General features: G+C 41.7%; 1 protein-coding gene across 3 annotated transcripts in view; it reads right to left on the reverse strand.

Annotated features, from left to right (window-relative positions):
• LOC115198580 (myotubularin) overlaps positions 1–19,290 on the reverse strand; it is a 63,852-nt gene extending 44,562 nt beyond the window's left edge. For 2 of the 3 annotated variants that reach the window (XM_029760623.1, XM_029760622.1), the window contains exons 1-3: positions 19,209–19,290; positions 12,824–12,924; positions 3,017–3,086 (exon numbers count right to left, since the gene is read on the reverse strand). In XM_029760623.1, the coding sequence (XP_029616483.1) occupies positions 3,017–3,086; positions 12,824–12,892 (139 nt within the window). In that variant the 5' untranslated portion in view covers positions 12,893–12,924; positions 19,209–19,290. The remainder of the gene's footprint in view (positions 1–3,016; positions 3,087–12,823; positions 12,925–19,208) is intronic. The other variant, XM_029760624.1, reaches the window with a different exon arrangement.
• Positions 19,291–22,139: the final 2,849 nt, after the last annotated feature.

Here is a 22,139-nt window from a genome sequence, read left to right on the forward strand (position 1 = left end):
CCTCATGGCTTAGGTTTTGCTCTGACATGCATTGTCAATTGTCTATATATTATCCTTATATAGACAGGTGTGTGCCTTTCCAAATCATGTCCAATCAATTGAATTTATCACAGGTGGACTCCAATCAAGTTGTAGAAACATCTCAAGGATGATCAATGGAAACAGGATGAACCTTTCGAGTCTCATAGCAAAGGGTCTGAATACTTATGTAAATAATGTATTTTTAATACATTTGGAAACATTTCTAAAAACCTGTTTTTGCTTTGTCATTATGGGTTATTATGTGATGAGAATTTTTATTAATAAAATAATGTATAGTGCCAAGAAAAAGTATGTGAACCCATTGGAAATTACAGTGGAAAACTGCAAGATTATGTTATAATACTTTTATTGCATCAAATGGTTGTTTTATGCAACAGAATAGAGTATTCAGTTAACTACTGTGTGTGTTCTACTGATGATGGGCCTCTGGGAGATAACACTGACAGGAGATTTACAATGTCTTTTGGGTGATAAAACCTAAAGAGCATTCCAGAGCATGAGTTAATGTTTCTGTTCTATACCGTACCAGGGAGAGATGGTTCCAGTTTGGAGTCGGAGGGCCAGACACTGGTCTCTACACAATGAAAACTGTTGACACAGCAGATACCTATAATACATAGCGGACAGTATCTTTCATACAAATGTTAACCTTGTGACCCATTCTATATATCTTTTGTTCGTCATGTAGGTTGAAAGGGGTGTATCTTGGCTATAAAAGACCTTTGTACTTTTGTCTCGGGGCTCTCAACGAATCATCTGAGCGTGAATCGTCGACCAGCCATGACCAGCCATCATTAACTTAAGAGCACTCAATCGATTCACTTTATATGTGTGCGTTGTATTGGCCTGCTCCCTTATTAATAACTGATTAAAGATTTAGTTTAAGTATAACTCTGACTTGTGATAAGTTTGTCTCTCATTTGATAGTAAAGAAATTAACCACCACAAAACACCTGGATTTCTGCATAAATTGGTCATAAAATTTGATCTGATCTTCATCTACATCACAACAGAAACAACAGTCTGCTTAAACTAATAACACAAACAATTATACGTTTTCATGTCTTTATTGAACACACCGTGTAAACATTCACAGTGCAGGGTGGGAAAAGTATGTGAACTCTTGTATTTAATAACTGGTTGGCCCTCCTTTGGCAGCAATAACCTCAAACATTTTCTGTAGTTGCAGATCAGACCTGCCCAACGGTCAGGAGGAACTTTGGACCATTCCTCTTTACAAAACTGTTTCAGTTCATCAATATTCTTGGGATGTCTGGTGTGAACTGCTCTCTTGAGGTCATGCCACAGCATCTCAAATCGGGTTGAGGTCAGGACTCTGACTGGGCCACTATAGAAGGGGTATTTTCTTCTGTTGAAGCCATTCTGTTGAATTACTTCTGTGTTTTGGGTCGTTGTCCTGTTGCGCCACCCAACTTCAATTGAGCTTCAATTGGCGACAGATAGCCTTACATTCTCCAGCAAAATGTCTTGATAAATGAATTCCCAAGTTTTTCCGTCTGATAGCAAGCTGTCCAGGCCCTGAGGCAGCAAAGCAGCCCCAAACCATGATGCTCCCTCCACCATACAGTTGGGATGAAGTTTTGATGTTGGTGTGCTGTGCCTTTTTTTCTCCACACATAGTGCTGTGTGTTCCTTCCAAACAACAACTGTAGTTTCATCTGTCCACAGAATATTTTGCCAGTAGCGCTGTGGAACATCCAGATGCACTTTTGCAAACTTCAGACGTGCAGCAATGTTATTTTTGGACAGCAGTGGCTTCTTCCGTGGTGTCCTCCCATGAACACCATTCTTGTTTAGTGTTTTACGTATCATAGACTCATCAACAGAGATGTTTGCATGTTCCAGAGATTTCTGTAAGTCTTTAGCTGACACTCTAGGATTCTTCTTAACCTCATTGAGCATTCTGCGCTGTGCTCTTGCAGTCATCTTCGCAGGACGGCTACTCCTAGGGAGAGTAGCAACAGTGCTGAACTTTCTCCATTTATAGAGAATTTGTCTTACCGTGGACTGATGAACATCAAGCCTTTTAGAGATATTTTTGTAACCCTTTCCAGCTTTATGCAAGTCAACAATTCCTAATCTTCGGAGATTTCTTTTGTTCGAGGCATGGTTCACATCAAGCAATGCTTCTAGTGAATAGCAAACTCAAATTTCTTGAGTGTTTTTTCATAGGGCAAGGCAGCTCTAACCAACCTCATCTGATTGATTGGACTCCACGTTAGCTGACTCCTGACTCCAATTAGCTTTTGGAGAAGTCATTAGCCTAGGGGTTCACATACCTTTTCCAACCTACACTGTGAATGTTTGTTTAAATTATGTATTCGATATAGACAAGAAAATACAATCATTTGTGTGTTATTAGTTTAAGCACACTGTTTGTTGTGACTTAGATGAAGATCAGATCAAATTTGATGACCAATTTAAGGGTTTACATACTTTTCTTCTTATCACTGTATAATGTATCAATTTTAGAATAAGTCTATCGTAACAAAATGTGGAAAAAGTCAAGGGGTCTGAATACTTTCCGAACGCACTGTAAGTATTCTAAGACACCAACTACTGCAGCTGAATGATGTCACCAACTTTCAAGGCTAGAGAAAAAAAACATGACTTCTTCCTGTTACGAGAAGTTCCTCTAAGACAGCTAGAGAAAGGTTACAAGGCTAAATACAGATCACATTCAAGAAATCCTATATGATGTAACCATCTATGGAATCTGAAACTAACCACTAGTGAGTTGCTGTTATGAGAGGTTCCTTTAAGACAGAGAGAGCGAATCTCAATATTTCCTCAATTATTTTTCTTCCCTCTCAAAGCACATTGGAGCAGAAAATCTGAGGCTCCTCCACTCAGATCTTCACCTTCAATATGTTTTGAGGAGGCGAGGAGCGAGGATGCACGCAATCAAATAAATACAATTGAGATTCACCCAGAAACAGCTTAGAAAACTCACCTATGACTCTCTCCTCTCCGGGCAGTAAGGTGACTGCCAGTGGTTCCATCTTCAGACTCTCTCTGGATGCCTGCCATCAAACAGACAGAGGAACATTAATAGGGCTCACAAACACACACGCCTCCTTACAGAGAAAGATGCACACTGCATTTACTTCCTGCTTTGCTCCTAGGTTCGAAATACACAGGTTAAGACAAGAGGATCCTAATATCCCACAACTCTTTGTGCCACTATACCTCGTTATCAATAAACCGTCACAATACGCTGCAGAGCTCTATCAGAGTTATACAGCAAGTAACGGCATGCTTTTTATGTTCAGTAAACAAATTGATCATGCATTTTCAGGTACTCGAATATAGCCTATCCATTTGGCATGTAGCTAACTAACTAGCTTGCTTTATCAGAGATTAGGCTTTTGGAAAGAGCTTGACATCTGCAAGTCCTCGTCCTGGTAAAGTTGTCAGTAAGAGTACTGTCGTCACCACTATAGATGGCAAGAAAATCAAACAATATTTGGATATAGCCATCTAGTTTGTCCCCTGAAAGTTAGCATGTTAACTAGCCATAGACGTGATCTGTTATTAGCTAGCTAGCCAATTTGACGTGGTCCATCAATTAAGGCTGACCCCATTTAGTCGACTGATCGATTGTTTGGTCGATAGGCTGTTGGTCGTCAGAAATGTCTATAGTAGAGCAGACACTTGTCTGATTTGCGTCTGTCTGAGGGGACTAATCAATTGTGGAGGCCATTGGGAAGGGACATCCATCACTCTAAGACGTGCTACTGAAATTGTATGTGGTTATATTACGTAAGAACAATGGCGCAACACGAATACAAATTATATTATTTTATAACAAATGCGGTTTCTACCAGATTGGATAGCGGCCACTGTCCTGAAACACATCAATGCGCTGTTGAACTGGCGTTTCCTAGACCATGTCGCTGTGCAAAACAGCAAAGACAACCAGAATATTGGCAGCAGCAGAGTTAGGAGACGAGAAAACAGCCCTTGCCTGAAATTGTCTAAGAAAAGTGAGGAGAGAGGAAACCTCAACTTAATTGGGTCTATAATCAATAGCCTAACTGTTCAAATGTGCCTGGCTTTATAAATCATCCAGATACAGTGCCTTCGGAAAGTATTCAGACCCCTTGACTTTTTCCACATTTTGTTAAGTTACAGCCTTATTGTAAAATGGATTACATTTTTTTTTTTTAAATCCTCAGGAATCTACACATAATACCCCAATAATGACAAAGCGAAAACATGGTAGTTTTTGCAAATGTATAAAAAAATAAAAACAGAAATACCTTATTTACATAAGTATTCAGAGCCTTTGCTATGACACTCGAAATTCAGCTCAGTTGCAACCTTTTTCCATTGACCATCCTTGAGATGTTTCTACAACTTGATTCAAGTCCACCTGTGGTAAATTCAATTGATTGGACATGATTTGGAAAGACACACCTGTCTATATAAAGGTCCCACAGTTCACAGTGCATGTCAGAGCAAAAACCAAGCCATGAGGTCGAAGGAATTGTGTCCAAGACAGGATTGTGTCGAGGCACAGATCTGGGGAAGGGTACTAAAACATTTCTGCAGCATTGACGGTTCCCAAGAACACAGTGGCCTCCATCATTCTTAAAATGGAAGAAGTTTAGAACCATCAATTCTCTTCCTAGAGCTGGCTGCCCAGCCAAATTGAGTAATCGAGGGAGAAGTGCCTTGGTCAGGGAGGTGACTAAGAACCCAATGGTCACTCTGACAGAGCTCTAGAGTTCCTCTGTGGAGATGGGAGAACCTTCCAGAAGGACAACCACTGCAGCACTCCACCAATCAGGCCTTTATGGTAGAGTAGCCAGACGGAAGCCACTCCTCAGTAAAATGCACGACAGCCCACTTGGGAGTTTGCCAAAAGGCACCTAAAGACTCTCAGACCATGAGGAACAAGATTCTCTGGTCTGATGAAACCAAGATTGAACTCTTTGGCCTGTATGGCAAACGTCATGTCTGGAGGAAACCTGGCACCATCCCTAAGGTGAAGCATTGTGGTGGCAGCATTAGGCTGTGGGCATGTTTTTCAGCAGCAGGGACTGGGAGACTAGTCAGGATCGAAGCAAAAATGAACGGAACAAAGTACAGAGAGAGATCCTTGATGAAAACCTGTTCCAGAGCGCTCAGGACCTCAGACTGGGGCGAAGGTTCATCTTCAACAGGACAACAACCCTAAGCACACAGCCAAGACAACGCAGGAGTGGCTTCGGGACAAGCCTCCGAATGTCCTTGAGGGCCCAGCCAGAGCCTGGACTTGAAACCGATCGAACATCTCTGGAGAGACCTGAAAATAGCTGTGCAGCAACACTCCCCATCCAACCTGACAGAGCTTGAGAGAATCTGCAGAGAAGAATGGGAGAAACTCCCCAAATACAGGTGTGCCATACTTGTAGCGTCATACCCAAGAAGACTCTAGGTTGTAATCGCTGCCAAAGGTGCTTCAACAAAGTACTGAGAAAAAAAGGGTCTGAATACTTAGGTGAATGTGATCGTTTTTATTTATTTTTATACATTAGCAAAACAAATGCCAACTGTACAAAGTTTCTAGCGGTAGCTGGCTAAGTAAACATCAGTTAACAATGCGCCCTTCTGCTGCTTGACAAGCAGTCCCGACAAAGGATGGGAAATTAACATCAACCACTTATACTTGTCAGGTATAGTTCACTGCTATTTTATATCACTCAAATACAGTGCCTTCAGAAGGTATTCATACCCCTTGACTTTTTCCACATTGTTTTATTACAGCCCGAATTTAAAATTGATTCAATTGAGATTGTGTCATTGGCCAACATACAATACTCCATAATGTCAAAGTGAATTGTTTTTAGAAATGTTTACAAATCAATTAAAAATGAAAAAGTTGTGAAATGTCTTGAATCAATAAGTATTCAACCCCTTTGTTAAGGAAAGCCTAAATAAGTTCAGGAGTAAAAATGTGCTTAGGTATTTCTCTGAACAAATTAACAACAGACTTTCAGCACGCTTATAGAGAAGGGCACTCAACATGTACTGCACTGACACAAATGACTGATGAAGGGTTGAAAGAAATTGATAAGAAGATTATGCGAGCTTAAGTGTTAGATTTTACTACAGCCTTTGATATTATTGACCATAGCCTGTTGTTGAGGAAACTTGTATTATGGCTTTTCAACCTTATCATATTGTGGATTCAGCGCCATCTATTGAATATAACGCAAAGGGTTTCCTTTAATAGAAGCTTCTCTTATGTCAAATGTAAAGTGTGGTGTACCACAGGGCAGCTCTCTAGGCCCTCTACTCTTTTGTATTTTTACCAATGACGTGCCACTGGCATTAAACAAAGCACGCGTGTCCATGTATGCTGATGACTCAACCAGAAACGCATAAGCAACCACAGCTAATGAAGTCACAAACTCTTAGTAAAGAGTTGGTCAGTTTTAAAATAGGCGGCCAGTAATAAACTGGTCCTGAAAAGGGCTGTAGCGGTCATGAAATGTTGTCAGCCAGTTACTGTAATGCAGAAGTCTGCCGGTCGCACATTAATTTACCTTTAATTAACAAACACAATTAGCATCTCCAGGCCTCCACTCACACAAGCTGCTGATGCGTGCCTTTGGAACATAATTTTTTTTTTAAAGGCTAATAAATCTATTTAATATACACTATTACAAAAAATCCATAATTTATTTTAGGTCAGGTCTAAAGAAACATGATATGAAGAAAATGTAATTCAGAAGAACAGAATGAGTTGGCCAACTGTATGTTCCCTGGCTATGCTCCATGCCATAGGCTGTAGGCTTGTTCATTTAGCTGACAAGACATGCTTATAAGACAATGTCATTATTTTATATTATATGATTTTATAGTAGAATAATATAATTGAACATAGCTGAATAAAATAGAAAGGATATTTTTCCCCATTCCGGAGCGAGTGTGCATGTGAAGTGGCTTCGCTGAGCATAAAAGTGATCATTTGAAACAGGTCCTATATGCTAGATGTAGAGTTATTTGGCAACTTCAGTTGTGAATGATACAACCCTTAGAATGTCTTACAAATCAAAACACATGGAGCAGCATGATGCGACCATAGGCTATTGATGATTTGCGAAAGTAGCAAAAAAAGCTTGCGCTCTGTTCCTTGCCTCAGGCTGCACAGCTGTCCTCTCAAACTATTCTCAATGCAATCTTGTCTTCACTAGTATCTAACATTTGGGGCAGAAGAAAGATGTCATCTTTATGAACTTGAATAGCGAATGCAGGCTGTGCGCTGCCAGTCATTTTTCAATAATGCCTGAACACTTATTAAACTCCACCCATAAACCACTGTTTGAGGAGCATTCTCTGGCTGCGCAACAGGTGATATTCCGCCCAACGCTGTATGCCAGGGGCTCTACAACCCTGTTTCCGCGGCTACCCGGTGCTTCATTTGGGAAACCAAGTGTACAGGGGCTCTACAACCCTGTTTCCGCGGCTACCCGGTGCTTCATTTGGGAAACCAAGTGTAATCTGTATGGGAACATCGATAGTAACATGTTTTCGCAACACATATTTTACTAAACTGTTGACAACCGCTCTGCATGCTCAAGAAAATAATAAAGGGGAGAGAGAAGATGTTAACAGTGGTGATATAGTCTGTATAACTAAAAAGGTGTGTCACCCAATTTATTATGAAAATATATTTTTAAAAAGTCCTATTACTAGGATATTCAAAAATCGAATTCACTATAATTGTAGGCTACCTGTAAGCCGCCTGCACAACCAATAGCATCGCCTAGGGCTATACGTTCCCTCCCAGACTCGTGGATAGAAATCTGGAGCGTAGCATTAGGTAACCAGTCCATTCAGTATGATACAGTACACACTCAAAGGACATTACTCAAATTGGTTTTATTTTGGAGTATAGGCTAAAGCAATTACGTACCAAAGACATCTTAAATCAGTTATGTTTTTCTGCCATGCGTACTACAATACCAGTCAAATCTTGACACGCCTACTCATTCAAGGGGTTCTCTTTATTTTTACTATATTGTAGAGTAAAGGTGACGACATCAAACCAAAAGAAATAACAGGTGATTGTGGAGGCCAGGTCATCTGATGAAGCACTCCATCACTCTCCTTCTTGGTCAAATAGCCCTTACACAGCCTGGAGGTGTGTTTTGGGTCATTGTCCTGATAAATGATAGTGGGCCTAAGACCAAACCAGATGGGATGGTATATAGCTGCAGAATGCTGTGGTAGCCATGCTGGTTAAAACCTGTCTGGGGTATGTGGGACGATTTCGTCCCACCTACGTAACAGCTACTGAAATTCCAGTGGCGCGATTTTTGAATCGTTAGAAATACTATTACTTCAATTTCTCAAACATATGACTATTTTACAGCTATTTAAAGACAAGAATCTCGTTAATCTAACCCCACTGTCCGATTTCAAAAAGGCTTTACAACGAAAGCAAAACATTAGATTATGTCAGCAGAGTGCCCAGCCAGAAAAAATCAGACAGCCATTTTTCAAGCTAGCATATCATGTCACATAAACCCAAACCACAGCTAAATGCAGCACTAACCTTTGATGATCTTCATCAGATGACACACCTAGGACATTGTGTTATACAATACATGCATGTCTGTTCAATCAAGTTCATATTTATATCAAAAAACAGCTTTTTGCATTAGCATGTGACGTTCAGAAAACGCATAACCCCCGGCAAACTTCCGTTGAATTTACTAACAGTTTGCTAAATTACTCACGATAAACGTTCACAAAAAGCATAACAATTATTTTAAGAATTATAGATACATTACTCCTCTATGCACTCGATATGTCCGATTTTAAAATAGCTTTTCGGATGAAGCACATTTTGCAATAATCTAAGTACATAGCCCGGCATTACAGGGCTAGCTATTTAGATACCCACCCAGGTCAGCCTCCACCAAAATCACATTTCCTATAAGAAAAATGTTCTTACCTTTCTTGTTCTTCATCAGAATACACTGCCAGGACTTCTACTTCAATAACAAATGTAGGTTTGGTCCCAAATAATCCATCGTTATATCCAAACAGCGACGTTTTGTTCGTGAGTTCTAGAATGCTTCTTCCCGGTCTCGCGCATTGGCGTGTCAAAAATGTCTAAATATTCCATTACCGTACTTCGAAGCATGTCAACCGCTGTTTAAAACCAATTTTTATGCCATTTATGTCGTAGAGAAGTGATAATATTCCGACCGGGAGTATGCATTGAGCCTAAACAGCCGAATAAAATTTCTCCTCAGAAGCGACTCATGCACGCGCATCATTCAAAGGTCCTCGGAGCATCCACTTACAAAAGGCGATAATCTGTTTCAACCTGAGGCTCCCTCGTAAACCTTCAGTTATTTCGCGGGCTCTGAGAGCCTATTGGAGCCCTGGGAATTGTCACGTTACAGCTAAGATCCTTACTTTTCAATAAAAAGATGCAAGACGCACGACTCCTTGTCAGACAGGGTACTTCCTGCTTGAAACCTTGTCAGGTTTTTGCCTGCCATAGGAGTTCTGTTATACTCACAGACACCATTCAAACAGTTTTAGAAAATTCAGAGTGTTTTCTATCCAAACCTGAACAATAATATGCATATTCTAGCTTCTGAGTTGGTGTAGGAGGCAGTTAAAAATGGGAACATATTTTTTCCAAAATTCTCAATACTGCCCCCTACCCCAAACAGGTTAAGAGTGCCTTGAATTCTAAATAAATCAGAGTGTCACCAGCAAAACACCCCCACACCACCTCCTCCATCCTTCACGGTGGGAACCACGCATGCGGATATCATCCGTTCATCTACTCTGTCTCACAAAGACACGGCGGTTGGAACCAAAAATCTCAAATTTGGACTCAGACCAAAAGGACAGATTTCCAATGGTCTAATGTCCATTCCTCATGTTTCTTGACCCAAGCAAGTCTCTTCTTCTTATTGGTGTCCTTTAGTAGTGGTTTCTTTCCAGCAATTCGACCATGAAGGCCTGATTCACGCAGTCTCCTCTGAACAGCTGCTGTTGAGATGTGTCTGTTACTTGAACTCTGAAGCATTTATTTGGGCTGCAATTTCTGAGGCTGGTAACTCTAATGAACTTATCCTCTGCAGCAGAGGTAACTCTGGGTCTTCCATTCCTGTGGCGGTCCTCATGAGAGCCAGTTTCATCATAGCGCTTGATGGTTTTTGCGACTGCTTAGGGGCTTGGGCTCCTAAGCCGATTGTGTATGCATAAGCTCTAATATGTGTATGGGTGTATTGAATGAATCATCCCCTTAGGAAGCGCTGTCCATATCGTTGTGTTAGGCTTTGAAGCAAAATCCACATTGACCATGTTTTACACTCAGTTTCAACCTGCTGTTGAATTTCTTTCTTCAAGTTGATCATCACAGTGAGGTGAGTTTTAAAAGCAACATACTGTTTTGATGTGATTTTTGATTTCATTTGCATTGATGCCCGAGTGGTTAGAGGGACAATAGAGCCCAGAGTACCAGGCCATTAGCGACCTGATGGTTGCTAGCAAATTGGGTACTACCAAAGCATGTCCAAAGTGCATAAAAAGGAGATTACCTTGACTTAACGGTCACGTGGAATTTTACTGTGGTCATGACTCATGACTGCCGGGTGTGGCGGTAATACGGTCACCGCAACAGCCTTAGTCCTGAACATCTCTGAAACTAAGGGAATTGTATTTGGTACAAATTCACTAAGTTCTAGACCCCAGCTGAATCTGGTAATGAATGGTGTGGCTGTTGAACAAGTTGAGGAGTCTAAATTACTTAGTGTTACCTTAGATTGTAAACTGTCATGGTCAAAACATAGATTGAATGGATGTAAAGATGGGGAGAAGTATGTCCGTAATAAAGAGATGCTCTGCTTTTTTGACATCACATTCCACAAAGCAAGTTCTACTGCCCCTGGTTTTATTACACCTGGACTACAGCCCAGTTATATGGTCAAGTGCTGCAAAGAAGGACATAGGCAAATTACACTTGTCCCAGAACAAAGCAGCACAGGTGGACCTTCCATGTACACGGAGGGCTAATATTAAGAACATGCATGTCAATCTCTCCTGGCTCAAAGTGGAGGAGAGATTGACTGCATCACTACTTGTCTTTGTGAGAGGTATTGACGTCTTGAGAGCACCGAACTGTCTGTTCAAACAGCTAACACACAGCTCAGACACCCATACATACACCCCCCACAAGACATGCCACCAGGGGTCTCTTCTCTGTCCAAGTCCAGAACAGAGGCTGGGAAACGCACAGCACTACAGAGCCATGACTACATGGAACTTTTCCACATCAATTAACTCAAGCTAGAAGTACAACCAGATAAACAAAAAAAAAAAACAGATAACACACTTCACAGTACAACGCGGACTGTAAAGACACACACACACTCCAAAACACACATTTAGTAATATTGTATTGTTTTAATATTGTACATTTTTAATAAAGGAGCTGTGCAAATATGCACAATGTCTTGTATGATGTAGTGTATTATTTATGATGTAGCCTATTGTTTTATTATGATGTATTGTTTTATTATGATGTAGGCTGTTGTTTTATGATGATGTATTGTATTATTATGATGTAGCCTATTGTTTTATTATGATGTATTGTATTATTTATGATGTAGCCTACTGTTTTATTATGGTGTATTGTTTTATTATGATGTGTTATTTTGTTCCTGTTTGGACCGCAGGAAGAGTAACAGCTAATAAAACACTAAATCTTCAGTGATGTACTGTATGTGAGGGAGAGAAAGAGTGAGGCTACTGTTTAGTATGTGTACATCCGCATGTGCAAGAGAGAGTGTGCCTCATGTGTGTGTGTGTGTGTGTGTGTGTGCGTGAGAGAGTGTTTGTGTGTCTAGCAAGGGGCACTGTTTCGTTTGGCGTCTAGCCTCCCTAGGTCTCGACAAAGCCACACTTGTGTCCATAGAACTGGACCAAGCCGTCATTTGTTTTGCATGGAAAACCCTCAACAGTCAGTGCTATAAGAGCACTGTTTTTACTGGCCGCCACTCGAGGACTTCCTGAATCGAGAGCCAATAGGAATGAGTAATCTGTGAAAGAGGGTCTCTGTATTGACAAAAACTCTATACCGTGTACACTATCCTGGAAGGCCGTAGGAACGTTTTTCAAAGATTCTACCCAACTGACACACATGATCTAAAAAACTAAGTGCTATAAATTGCTTTCATGCTGGTTGCCGGAACTGTACAGACAGACAGAGTTCCTACATAAGAGCTTTCAACAGAGCCGTGAGTAAGACAGCACTACTATCTATGGATGTTAGGTAGAGCCACCATAACTTATTAATGACAGAAGAGGCTAACCAACAGTAGCTAGTAACAGCAGCAACCTAGGAAAAGCCTGGTTAAAAAGTTTTTAAATCCCCTCATCAATCTACATACAATGCCCCATAATGACAAAGCGAAAAAAGGTTTTTAGAAATTTTTGCAAAGAAAACTTGTGGGGCCAAATAAAATCACCGGTGGGCCACCTATTGGGGAATCCTGGTGTAGAGGGATGCGTGAATGCATACGAGTATGTAAGTGAGAGAGATGAGAGTTTGTGTGTATTAGCGTGTGCTGGCACCATCATCTTTACTGCTCAGCCTAACCGCTGAAACAGCTTATTAGATGTGGTCGGTACAGAGAGAGAGTTTGAAAAACAACATGTGAGTATACAGAGCCCTTTGAGTTGAAAGAGAGAAAGACAGAGAGAAGGGAAAGAGAAGCGAGGAAGAGAGCGAGATCCTTACATTCTGACTAGAGCTGTTCTCCAGGGGGTTATTCGAGCGGTTGTAGACTGGTATTGATGCAGAGGCCATGACTCTACAGGGGAGTGCTTCTTCCACTGACTCTACAGGAGGAGAGAAGATGGAAGGAGAGGAGAGAGGTCAGAGAACAAACGTAAGATATCAATATTGATTAATAAAGTCATTGGGACTGTTTCCCCTCATGGTTATCCCCAAAAAGATGAACCACAGAGGTCTTCACGGATCCACCTGTACCCAAATACCTGAGACCCGATCCAGGAACGGAGCAGGTCCGGATCCAGAATTCTAAATAATGTCACATTTCTGGGCTGGACATGATATGATTGTCACGGGTCTCGGGTATGTGTAATTTTAACTAACATGTCAGGAAGGGCCTGTACAGATCCGAACGCAAGTGTTGCAGCAGAGAGAGAACATTTCTGATTTATGCTGCTGCTCTTGCTTTTCACGAGAGCGGAGCGTGGCGCTTGTAACTTGTTGTTGGCCAATCATAAGTCATCAAAGAGGCAATAGGCTACAGTATAGACTATAGAGCCTCGCACAGTGTGTGGCAAAAGTTAGGAGATATATAAATCAATGGAAGATGGAATTAAAATGACAGAATTAAAAGTTGTAAGATTAGAAAGTGCATGCACTGCAGCCTCAGTTAGCCTAGCTAGCTAACGTTAGCTAGCTTCTCGTCCCGATTTGATGCAGTCCAAGACATATTTTATGATAAGTAACCTAGCTATGGCAGCTAATAGTCTACTGTAGCACGAGTCGGTTTGGTTGGTTGCTGTCTCGTCTCTCCCTCCATGTGTCACTCGCTCACAGTAAGGCCCCTCCCTCGCCTGCTGGAGCGACACCTCTCTCCCTCCTCTCATGCTGTATCAGCTCAGATTAATAAAGTAAGCTTAAAAAAAATGTATTTTCTGCTGCTTCTCTCACTTGGATCGAACCGGGTCTGGATCCAACCACGTCTATACAGAACGGGTCTAGATGTCCTCAGAGACCCGTTCCGAACGGGCCCATATTATTTAAATGTATTTATGCATATCGGGTCGGTGGGGGAAAGCCCCAGGTTAACTTCGGAATGGGTCCAACTTTTTGGGACCCGTAAAGATCTCTAAACCAGATGCCATTCCCTTCATTAAATAGTACCCGCAAAACACCAGTCTCAACGTCAACAGTGAAAAGGCGACTCCGGGATGCTGGCCTTCTAGGCAGAGTTTCAAAGAAAAAGCCATATCTCAGACTGGCCAATAACAAGAAAAGATTAAGATGGGCAAAAGAACACAGACACTGGACAGAGGAGCTCTGACTGGAAGGCCAGCATCCCGGAGTCGCCTCTTCACTGTTGACGTTGAGACTGGTCTTTTGCAGGTACTATTTAATGAAGCTGCCAGTTGAGGACTTGTGAGGCGTCTGTTTCTCAAACTAGACACTAATGTATTTGTCCTCTTGCTCAGTTGTGCACCGGGGCCTCCCACTCCTCTTTCTATTCTGGTTAGAGCCAGTTTGCGCTGTTCTGTGAACGGACAATTCTGTTCTTCCAACTTCGTGGCGAAAGTTTGGGGAAGGCCCTTTCCTGTTTCAGCATGACAATGCCCCTATGCACAAAGTGAGGTTCATACAGAAATGGTTTGTTGAGATTGGTGTGGAAGAACTTGACTGGCCTGTACAGAGCCTTGACCTCAACCTCATCTAACACCTTCAGAATGAATTGGAACGCCGACTGCGAGCCAGGCCTAATCGCCCAACATCAGTCCCCGACCTCACTTATGCTCTTGTGGCTGAATGGAAGCAAGTCCCCGCAGCAATGATCCAACATCTAGTGGAAAGCCTTCCCAGAAGAGTGGAGGCTGTTATAGCAGCATAGGGGGGACAAACTCCATTTTAACACCCATGATTTTGGAATGAGATGTGTCCACAATTATGTTTAATGCCTACTTGGCAGTCAACAATTAATTGGGAAGGTGTTTCAGAACAGTCTCAATTCATTGGGGCATGGACTCCACAAGGTGTCGAAAGTATTCAAGATGGATGCTGGGCCATGCTGACTCCAATGCTTCCCACAGTTGTGACAAGTTGACTGGATGTCCTTTGGGTGGTGGACCATTCTTGATACACACGGGAATCTGTTGAGTGTGAAAAACCCATCAGCGTTGCAGCTCTTGTATGGCCAATGATCCGGTTGCTGTCCGAAAATTTAGAGGCTCTCCTGTTGGCTGCAGTGACAAAATGTAGCCGTTTTAAAGCAAATTTCCTGCAATTCTACACATTTGCCATGTTGCAAAGATAAAATGTTGCAGTTTTAAAGCAAATTTCCTGCAATTCCATATATTTTGCTATGAGGCTGAAAGAACATTTTTAAATTATTAATTGAATAAAACAAACTTCATGTAGTTTTTATGACGTGCATGGTGCAAACCACAATAAAACACACTGAACAGAGAGTTAGCGATATATGGAGAAAGAGAGAGGTAGCTTGTTGTTTATGTTGGCCAATCAAAGCAGCTCAATGTGTAGCAAGTGGAGTGAACGTTCACTAATGCAATGCAAGATGGAATAAAATTACGTAATAAAAAATTATTGAAATGAGAAGTAGGCTAAAACGAGCAACCAACAGGTAGGTTGTTTTATCTGAATGGGGTTGGGGAGAAAGCACAACATGTGGCCTCAATTAGTCTAGCTAGCTTAGCTAGCCTCTACAGGATCGGTGGGCGCCCCGCGGGACGGTTGAGCTAACGTAGGCTAATGCGATTAGCATGAGGTTGTAAGTAACAAGAACATTTCCCAGGACATAGACATATCTTATATTGGCAGAAAGCTTAAATTCTTGTTAACCTAACTGCACTGTCCAATTTACAGTAGCTATTACAGTGAAATAATACCATGCTATTGTTTGAGGAGAGTGCACAATTCTGAACTTGAAAAGTTATTCATAAACCAATTAGGCACATTTGGGCAGTCTTGACATTTTTTACAGAAATGCAATGGTTCATTGGATCAGTCTAAAACTTTGCACATACACTGCTGCCATCTAGTGGCCAAAATGTAAATTGCACCTGGGCTGGAATAATACATTATGGCATTTCTCTAGCATACAGAGATAATACAAAGAAAATACAAAAAAACCTGCATGTTTTATCTTTTACCAGATCTAATGTCTTATATTATCCTACATTAATTTCACATTTCCACAAACTTCAAAGTGCTTCCTTTCAAATGGTATCAAGAATATGCATATGCTTGCTTCAGGTCCTGAGCTACAGGCAGTTAGATTTGTCATTTTAGGCAAAAATTTGAGAAAAAAAAAATGTCGGATCATTAACTAGCTTCTCTAGGCTACTCCAGTCAAGACAGGCATTGCTATTTGGGATGATAAATAACATTGTGGATGCAACAAATTAGCTTGGCTGTAGCCGAGTTGCTTTGGATATCTGATATCCAACAAAAATGTATGATACTATTCGTATAGTGAAATTATTTCAAACCCCTATCCTAACACACACACACACACACACACACTACGCCACACAAATCAAACCGCTCATCTCAAGGAACAGCTATTACAGTTTGAAGTAGTGACCACTCGAGTTATATTTAGCATCATATAGCCTAGTTCAGCCTGGTTTATTCCAGCACCGGAATATCAAACCAACCAACCAACCATGTCAGTTTAACAGGGCAATCCGGGATTCGAAAAATGAACACAGCAGTCAACCCAGACACCTTTTTGGTAAACAGCTGAGGGATGGGGAAATGTAGGTCTAACCACTGTCAAATTCATATGGATGCAAGGACAGACCATCCATGGGAACAAAATGATCGTTTTAACCATGTTTTGAAACTATACCGTGTTTGTTTATTATATTGTTTAGCAGCAATGGAGTAAAAAAAACGTTATTTAGTCATTTTCTTTATTGAACTTTTATTTAACTAGGTAAGTCAGTTAAGAACAAATTCTTATTTACAACAACGGCCTACACCGGCAAAACCTGGACGACGCTGGGCCAATTGTGTTCTGCCCTATGGGACTCCCAATCACATCCGGTTGTGATACAGCTTATATTTTGGAGGTCAGGTGAGCTAAACTCATGAGTCATTCATAGGTTACATTCCTCAATAGATAGATATATATATATATATCTATCACTGATTTAAAAGTCAAAGTTTGGATTGTCCCTTTAAATGCTAAAGGTATAAGTCAGGACATTAATCATTTCATTTAAAGTGCCAGTCTCTATATCTGATATAGCAACATCGGGGTCACATCAACATACTGTACCAATGAGATAGTGCTACGCTGCGTCGAGACAAAGGAGCATCGCTATTTATAACGTTTGACACACACACACACACACACACACACACACACACACAGACACACGCAAACACAGACAAATATATACACTGAACAAAAATATAAACGCAACATGTAAAGTGCTGGTCCCATGTTTCATGAGCTGAAATAAAAGATACCAGAAATTTTCCACACGCACAGAAAGCTGATTTCTATCAAATTTGTTTACATCCCTGCTAGTAGCATATTAAGAAGCTGACTAAACAGCATAATCATTACACAGGTGCACCTTGTGCTGGGGTCAATAAAAGGTCACTCTAAAATGTGCAGTTTTGTCATTCCCACCAGAGTTGTTTCCAGAGAATTTTATGTTAATATCTCGACCATAAGCCACATCCAACATCGTTTTAGAGAATATGTCAGTATGTACAACCGGCCTCACAACCGCAGACCACGTGTAACCATACCAGGCCAGGATCTCCACATCTAGCTTCTTCACCTGCGGGATCGTCAGAGGAGGGAAGGGGTGGTGCTGAGGACTATTTCTGTCTGTAATAAAGCCATTTTGAGGGGGGAAAAGTCCTTCTGATTGGCTGGACCTGGCTCCCTAGTGGGTGGGCCTGGCTCGCAAGTGGGTGGGCCTATGCCCTCTAAGGGCCACCCTTGGCTGTGCCCCTGCCCAGTCATGTGAAATCCATAGATTAGGGCATAATGAATGTATTTAAATTGAGTGATTTCCTTATATGAACTGTATCTGAGCAACATATTTGAAATTGTTGCATGTTGCATTTATATTTTTGTTCAGAATATTTGACAAGTGACACAGAGGGTGGGAGGCAGTGGGAGACAAGGGGGCTAGCTTAGCAAGCCTCATCATACAGTACATCACTACAAACTACTCTTATCTATTCAATCCATCACACAAACACAACAGAGACAGACACAGACCTCCCCCCCCAAAAGGGCAAAATCAATACCTGCATTGTTGTTGATATTATCATACTGTAGGCTGATGCTGCAAGTGGGTCAAACACTGGTTTACATCCAAAATAGCACCATATACCCTACATAGTGCACTACTTTTGACCAGAGTTCTATGGACCCTGGTCAAAATTAGCACACCATATAGGGAATAGGGTTCCATTTGGGTCAAGCATTCTGTCCTATATTCAATATTCTGGTTACCTCTTTTGGATGAACGCAATATGAAAAAACATTTATGTGCTAAAAAATATCCACACGAGGTCTGTAACGTTAATGATTCAATAATGTTCCATTCAAGCTCTGAGATTATTAAAAGCTATTATCACGAAGACTGTATTTTCATGGTCGATGCTAATATGATACAATGTGTTACATGTATCATTGCAACAATAACGCAACAGCATGACAACCTCCCTACTTTCCATTTGTATCCAGTGTGAGTGGCAAATACTGTAGCAACAAAGTAGCACTAGCACGGGACTGTCACAAGTGAAGTCAGACTTGCAATGCAGAAATATGGGAAACGAATAGTGTTTTGAATTGGAACCATATCACGCTAACGTTAATCATCTCGGGAACGTTTTGTATTCTAACTGACTTTACTTGTAAATTCCTGCTTGCTGACTAGCCCGATCCCCAAAATCCAGTGATGTGAACGACAAATGGAATGCAAAACTAGCTTCAATGTTACGCTGGGGGGGGGAAAAAAATAGTGCATTCTGCTTCAATACTATAGGACGTTACGGCTCAAATAACATTGTAAACACAACAAATAACCACCAACTGAAAGGAATGTTTCCAAAATAAAGGCTTCAAACACACGAGAACACAACTTTTACAACTTTGCCCCTGCCCCATTCCAGCAAGAGCGCAAAGCCAAAACTCGAGCCAGTGCATCACATCCACAGACATCCTAGAATGAGCTCGCGAGCATCGACCAGGAAATAGCGAAGGCCCAAGACAAACCCGACAGCTACTTTAGAACACAACTACGACACTTTCTCTCCTCTCAGCACAACGTAACATCAACCAACAGCTGCCGAAAAGCCCACACAATTTATTCGCCGCGGTATTTTTATCGTAATTTGTATTACTTACACACAAACTGCAATTCTCCGTTCCTGGATTTGTCAGTCTGTTTTGCACCGCTCTCTCAGGAAGAACTTCACCCAGAGTCACGTGCGGAGCTGTCATGACGCGGATTGGACGATTGTCAAATTGGACCCTGCAAAGAGTTTCGGGAGTTGTAGGCTATTATTCACTGGTTTGTACTTTGTAATTATATTTCCAGCTATGATGGTTTATGAATATTTTTTAACACGCCATGTAGATTCAGTTTGTATTCAGTTTGTTTATTGGTATGGGGTAGGCCGTCATTGTAAATAACAATTTGTTCTTAACTGACTTGCCTAGTTAAATAAAGGTTAAATATTCTTTTTTTAAGATAGACAATCAATTTATATTGTTTTCTATTGAAATATGACAGGCCTACAGTAGATTTATAGTGGCCCACCTGATTTTACACTTCCCCTATCTATCTTATCTTATCCTAACCCCTCGCCCATTAGGCTTATTACTCAGCAATATTTACATTAGAAACAGGAAGCCTTAGTGTAACCCCTCATCCAATATAGGCCTAGGCATTAGCCTATTAGACCACTGTCATTGCAAAGTCACAGATGTCAACAGGGTCTTCAAATTGGCAAATCCTCTTACATGCTGTGCAATTAATCATGGAAAAGACCCATACTGATATTGCGGCAGTATGGGTCTGATAGAATAGTAGCATATGTTCACATACTCTTAAGATGGAAGCCAACCAGCACTGCTTCTGCTCCTGCTTGTGCTGCTGCAGTTCTGCTTGAAACATGGGTTGTGTCTCTATACTATAAAATTGCTCGGTTTGGTTGTCTCATCTTCCTTTATTTTCAGTGATTATTAAAAGGACTGGTTTCATCCATACTGCTTTCACCTGTCCTGTCATGTCCTGAACCATCACGGACCTGCACCATTATGAAGATACAAGGAAAGGAAACTATGGAAACAGGAAAGGATACAAGGAAAGGAAGCTAGTTAAAACTATTGAGACACAGACGTGGTGCATTTTATAAAAAATCTGAAAGCTGCCGACACCAGGGATCAAGAGGACGACGGCTATTCTGCGCCGGTGCCCAAAACTGTGTCCAGTTGCATGAAATACACTGGATTTCCTGAGAGACTGGGAAACCAGGCAGGGCAAAAAGCCTTTGGCAGTTTATCAGGGAACATACTGTATTTTTGTCTTGGCAGCTCCCATGACTCCCAAAATAATCAGGAAGGAGTATTGACCCAAAAGAGAAGACCTATGTATTGTATGTAATGTGTTTGTGTTCAGTAGGCATAATATATATTCATAGGTTTGTATGGTAAATGTCATAGTAGGGCGAGGATTTGTTTCTGGTCTGGTCAGAAAACACCCCTGGACCTAATTATATACAAGAGAGTAGGGTGAAGATGCCCTTAGACGCTGATATTGGGTCAGTTTGACATTTTTCTAACTAATGGGATTAGGGAAGGGGAAGCTGATCCTAGAGCTCTACCTAGGTGACACTTCACCCCGGAACATAGTTACAGCCAGGAGTTTTTCCTGACCAATGGAAAACTCCAGCCCCTAGTCAGAAAGAGATTTTTTACAGCGGGCAAAATAGGCAGAACTGGTTGAAATGGCATCATTATAACTAGTTTTATATGAATTATGTCATTTCAACCAGTTTTGCCCGCTGGGTTAGTCTTTATTCTCATAGCTACTATGAGAATAAAGGCTACATCTGCAGACTTAGACAAACGGTCCTAACATGGTGGAATCTCAACCAGGTGCCTGTATGGTCTATAATTGAACACATGCACACACACACACCAGTGAGAAGTGTAGAAAAACAGAACTGATACGCTTTAGATATATAAATGCCAGGATGCTGCTATATACTTACTTCCATCAGCATTTCCTGTGAGGTTTTATTCACAAATGAACGGTTACAGCTGCACTTTGTAAACCAGATAAACAAACCATGAAGAAATACGTTTCATATTTCCTGTGAGGTTTTTATCCATGAATGGTGGAGGCAACCATGAAGCAACCAAATAGATGCATGTCAGTTAGCTTGTTCTCTATGAACTAAATGGGGTAGCTAAAAATCACACACGCACACACACACACACGCACGCACGCACGCACGCACGCACGCACACACACACACACACACACACACACACACACACACACACACACTCTCTCACACACACACACACACACACACACACTCACTTTAGGGCAGGCAGCACCGGGCCGAGGATGAGAGTACTGGCTGTTCCGGACGAATGTGTGGTCACGCTCGCTGCAGCCGATGTGAGTGGGACCCTTGAACAGGTCAGCATTCGCGGGGTCAGACGGATTGCTGGGGGCGGGTACTCAGACCATGCACTGACCAACTGGCAAGCGTTTTCAGCCTCTCCCTGACTGAGTCTGTAGTGCCTGCATGTTTGAAGTAGACCACCATAGTCCCTTTGCCCAAGAATGCCATGGTAACCTGCCTAAATGACTACCGCCCCGTAGCACTCAAGCCTGTAAGCATGAAGTGCTTTGGGGGGCTGGTCATGGCTTGCATCTACACCATGGTCCCAGAAGCCCTGGATCCACTACAGTTTGTGTGCCGCCCCAGTGGATCCACAGATGGCGCAGTCTCTATTGCGCTCCACACTGCCCTTTCCCATTTGGACAAAAGGAGCACCTAAGTGAGGGAGGGTGCTGTTCGTTGGCTGGAGCTCAGCATTCAACACCTCGGTGCCTTCAAGTCTCATCACTAAGCTGGGAACCCTGGGACTGAACACCTCCCTCTGCAGCTGGATCCTGGACTTCCTGACGGGCCGCCCCCATGTGCAACTCAAACTCTAAAAAGTTCTGGGACATTGTAAAGTCCATGGAGAATAAGAACACCTCCTCCCAACTGCCCACTGCTCTGAGGATAGGAAACTCTGTCACCACCGATAAGC

Source organism: Salmo trutta, chromosome 8 (assembly GCF_901001165.1).
Source record: "Salmo trutta chromosome 8, fSalTru1.1, whole genome shotgun sequence".
Taxonomy (NCBI): domain Eukaryota; kingdom Metazoa; phylum Chordata; class Actinopteri; order Salmoniformes; family Salmonidae; genus Salmo; species Salmo trutta.